Source organism: Trichophyton verrucosum (assembly GCF_000151505.1).
Source record: "Trichophyton verrucosum HKI 0517 chromosome Unknown contig00287_1.f1.exp, whole genome shotgun sequence".
Classification (NCBI taxonomy): Eukaryota; Fungi; Ascomycota; class Eurotiomycetes; order Onygenales; family Arthrodermataceae; genus Trichophyton; species Trichophyton verrucosum.
In genome coordinates this window covers 41,294-45,999 of record NW_003315460.1, presented here as the reverse complement: position 1 = coordinate 45,999, position 4,706 = coordinate 41,294, and the positions used below count along the sequence as shown (strand labels likewise).

Genomic DNA, 4,706 nt, shown 5'->3' with positions numbered 1-4,706 from the left:
TGTCCAGTCCGTCCCTATACGAGCCGTCGTGTCGCCTCAACAGACATATACATAATATATCGGTGTGAAGGACCTTTGAACATCGTGCAGGCACAGGTCCGGAACCGGGGAGTTTTTATTTTTACTCTTCGTTAATTTAACTACGTGCCGCCGACCGCTGCTGCTGATGCTGCTGCTGCTGCTGGCTGGCTGGCTGGCTGCCCAAGCCCGGAGCGACTACCCGCGCCCAAAAAAAAGGGGAGCAAGACGAAGCAGAAGCAGAAGATGCAGTGTCAGAAAATGTTGTTGGTAGCTATATTGCTTCCGGCCAGGGCAGGGCACAGCGCAGCAACTGCAGGCCGAGTTCGAAATCGCACTTATTAATTTAATAATAAAGAGTGCTATCTGGAGTGTCCGAAAAACAGGGCTGTTCGACTCGGTGCACCGGCGAGATCTATAGTAGTTGATCCCGAAAAACAGGATCTCTCTGGGGTACGTCAAACTTCCTGTCTGCCGGCCTGGTTTCCACAAGGTGTCTTCCAGGGCAGAGCGCACACTCAAAAAAGATCATACACGCACGGTAATATGATCAACCCCATGAGGAGAAGAGGACGAAGCAAGGGAAAAAGGAATAAAAAGCAGGATAGCAACAGCTTCGATTCCAACAAAAAAGAAAAAAAGGAAAAAAGGGAAACAGGCGCCGCCTCCCGATATCTTGTTTACTTGTGTGTAACGGCGGCAGTCAGTTGGGGAGGTCTCACACTACGACTCTGCCTGCCGCCATCCCTCCCGTCCGCGTCCATAATCTCCGGGGAGCAAAAACAAGGGAGAGAGCTTAGAGGTTACAAGGGAATTAAGGAAGTGTTGCTGTTGGTCATCCTTGCCTAGGGGAGTCGTTGCCGTGCTGTGACGAGACCGCCTGTCCAGCCCATGATACAACAAACAACAAACGAGCGAGGACCAGGCATCCATCCTCATCCGTCCCTACTTACGGTGAGGCCACGAAGGGGGTGGTGATTGTCTTCATCAGCGACGACGACGACCCAACAACCAAGCCGTGAAGATGATGCAGTTAGTCACCGCCCGTTGCGCCAGGGTGTCTTCCTGCCGCGATGATTAGTCGAAGGGCTGACCAGACCGCCAGTTAAGGCATGGGAACTTGGAATCAACCACACCATCACGACGGAAGTATACGCAGAGTCACTCTGCTTGTGTCGAGTTGAAGAAAAGGGTGGTTTGAACTCTTCACGTCTTTGGCTCAAACGGTTCCCGCCCCCTTCTTCGCTCGAGACAGCCTTGGACCTCCCTCTGGTCGGCAAAAAAAGAGTGTAAAGTAAAGCATCAGGAGTCGCCAGGCAGCAGCAGCAGCAACAGGAGGATGATGAATATGAAAAAAAAGAGTTTCTAAGGGAGTCAGGCTCAGGCGTATTTTTCAATACAGACTGTGTAAGAGACATTACACTTGGCAGCTCTGCTACCCCCCGGGCTCAGCGGACCGTTCCATGGGATCTCTAACTACCTGGGGTAACTCCTGCGGCGTATCGTCTGGCCTGCTGCTGGCGAGCAAGGCGAGCACGACGAGAGAGAGACAAGAACGGCCGGAGACGGAGGTTAGGCTTCGCCTTGCTCCCTCCCTTTCTTGTGCTTGGTTATGCCCTCTGCCATGTAACTGTGCCTCTTGTCTCCTGGGCTTGTCTCTTGTCTCCTGCTACGCTGCCCACTCCCGTACGTATACTCCCTTTCACCCTTGAGCATGGCTGAGTGTGTGTGCGAGGCCACTACTCCGTACTGTTGTATGAGAAGTGGCCTCCATACATACCTACGCCTCACCCTACGCTAACGACTGGTTTATTATTTGCTTTTGGACCGGGGCACCGGTGTGTGCAAATCCGCTCCACCGCCCACAGTGATTCATAATAAGAATAATAATAATTCATATTTCATTTTTGCAATCTGTGTTTGGTTGGTACCATGTTTTATTTTTCGGCTTTCGGTTTTTGCATATGATATAACATTCTTTTTTCCTCCCTTGTCTCTCGTCTCCCTTTTCGTTGCTTTTTCCCTGTTCTCCTTGCTTTTCTTTTTGCAATATGGCTATTTTTTGCTTTTTTCGCCCTTTTGGCCCTTCGCCCTGGAGTATACCTTGACCTTGCACGAGCTATCATATCGAATAAATATAAGCAAGATGCTCGGCTTCATCCTTTTTGATATATATATATCTAACTACTCATCCTCCTCCACAACCAGCCCTGACCACGGATCTGAACACACTCACACACACACGTCTTATATCCAATATCAAAACTAATATAATATACAACGACGGAGAGCATCTTCTTTATGGCTTGCACGGCTATACAACCACCATCACTCTCATCGTCACTGTCGACCCTGCTATCAGCAGCATCATATACCAGCAGCATCAGCAACAGCAACAAGCAACAGAACTTCGACTCACGGAGCTACCAGACCAAGATGTGGCGAGGCTACGGCTTTGGCAGCAGTGCTGCATCCTCTCCAGTCTCACCACCATCGTCTTTCCCACAGCCAGCTCCTCCACCACCATCGCCATGCGACGGGCTGCTCGACATCTACCCTCGCAAGACATCCTTCTCAACCATCTCGGGAAGCAACACCTCCTGTGCCTTTCCCTCGTGGCCCAACCGATCATCTCTCTACTCTGGCTCCGAGGACGACAGCCACGGCTCTGCCTCGGCCTATCTCTCTGACGAGGACTTGTTCCCGATCTCATCTACTTCCTCATCATCCAACCCGATGCTGGCAGCCATGGAGACCCCCTTCGGAAGCGATAGCTTCGACGACAACGAAAACGCCATCATCGGAAACCCCGAGCTTACCACCGAGGAGCAGATCCGACACATGAACGAAACCGAGGACTGGCGCATGAGACAGTATGTCCAGGCCCAGGCTCAGGCTCGCGCTCTCCAGGCTCTCCGGGCCGCTCAGCTGGCAGCCGTGGAGCACGCGCAGGCTAGCAGACAGCGCAAGAAGCGCGCATCGGGATCGAGCAGCAAGAAGCGAAGAGCTCATCGTGGATCTGCCGCGGTTGCCGCTAGCAGTGGCGGAAGCAGCTCTTCCTCAACCTCGGCTTCTTCCAAGCAATAGATCACCGCCTATTATCATTATTATTGTTATCTACCTTCTCCTTTGTCAGCTCATATGATACCAACGACTTCAACGAAAGCACATGCACAACAGCAGCAGCTCCCATCACCAGCACCATCACCATCACCGTCACCGTCACCATCCACCGGCAGCCAACAAACGAAAACAAAAACAGACTTCCAGATGAGTCACTCCCCCCAAGGCTTCGGAGGGATGGTGGATGCCCAAGGCTCAGCGAGTTAGGCGCGTTCGGTGGTTTTCTTTTCTTTTGCCTTACACACTTTCGACCTTTTGAGTCTACTTTTTATTTTTTACCTTCGACTGTTGGGCATGGTATGGAAGCGCACATCCTGGTGATTGGCCGGCAGGGAGGTTTCACCGCTTCACCTTCACCCGACGAGGCCCGATCATGACCACTCCAGGGATGCTGTCACCGTCACCTTCGCCGCCAAAAGGCCAACAAACTTCTTCAGAGCGGCTTCGAGTCATCGTCATCGGATCCCTCAGCAGCGTCCGCCATCCCCATCTCCATCCCCAGCATCGTCCGCTTCGTCGTCGTCGCTTCCCGTCAGCCGCGATAAAAATAGCCCTTCCTGTCCCGAGGCCGAGGCTGACTTTGGAAGGGAGGGACTTGCTTATGTCAGCGACCTCTCTCGTCGGCTGATGCATGCACGTGGTCCAGGTCACGGAGTTGCCTTGCTTAGTCACCCCCTCACCGCCCCCTTCCTTCCTTCTTTCCGCGCGCAGCCTTGTTTATCCCTTTTTGATACCCAAAGCCTGTTTTTCTTCTTCTTTTACTTCTTTTACTTCATCTTCTTTTTCTTCATACGAGATACCCGGCCTTTATTTTTGATTATTAGCCCTTTCAAGCCCTTTTTAATGTGTGAGTGTTTTGTGGTTTATTATTTTATTTATCTCCTTTGTTGGAATTCCCTTTGTCATAGCGATATATACCCTTGAGCGTTGAGCGATACCATCATCATCATCATCATCATCAGTCATAGTTAGCAAGCAAATCTAGTTTTAGCTCCCTTTTAGTTATTAGTAATTCAAAACAAGTCATAAGCCATACAAAACACCGGTCAGCTTCCTCTTCCAGCTCCCTTTTTCCTCTTTCTCCATGCATCTCCGGCCTTGATTGTTGTGTAAGCCTGTGAAGCGAGAGCGCATGGCTAGGGTTGTACCATGGATCGGATCTTCCGGACGGCGGTGAGATGGGGGGAAAGAAAGTACTCCGTACATACTCCGTACTTTACCTTACTCCTTCCATACACACTTTCCGATCAATTTCTTATGATTAACACCAAGGTTAATAATGACAAGATGACAAGATGACCAGATCGTAAAGGGGTGCATGGCACTTGATCGGTGAAGCAAAAAAGTCTTGTCCTTTTTTCTTGACGGCTGCTCTGGACTCCAAACATCGGTGAAACTCGCATGAGATCGGTGAGAGACCAGGGAAAAACTAGCCAAAGTATCTCTCCAAATCGAGTCGACGAACCAGTCACGAAACTAGCAGGGTTGGTCGGACGGCGACGGCGACGGCGGCGGCGGCGGGCGGACGGGCGGGCGGCATGCGTCGCTCATACAGTACTCCGTAC

At 51.3% G+C, this 4,706-nt stretch overlaps 1 protein-coding gene across 1 annotated transcript; it reads left to right on the top strand.

Annotated features, from left to right (window-relative positions):
• Positions 1-2,319: 2,319 nt before the first annotated feature.
• On the top strand, positions 2,320-4,254 carry TRV_03403 (uncharacterized protein; the record flags this gene model as incomplete). Its single annotated transcript, XM_003022407.1, has 4 exons — positions 2,320-2,970; positions 3,057-3,343; positions 3,528-3,988; positions 4,172-4,254. 4 exons carry the CDS (start codon positions 2,320-2,322, stop codon positions 4,252-4,254), a joined length of 1,482 nt encoding a protein of 493 aa, XP_003022453.1.
• Positions 4,255-4,706: the final 452 nt, after the last annotated feature.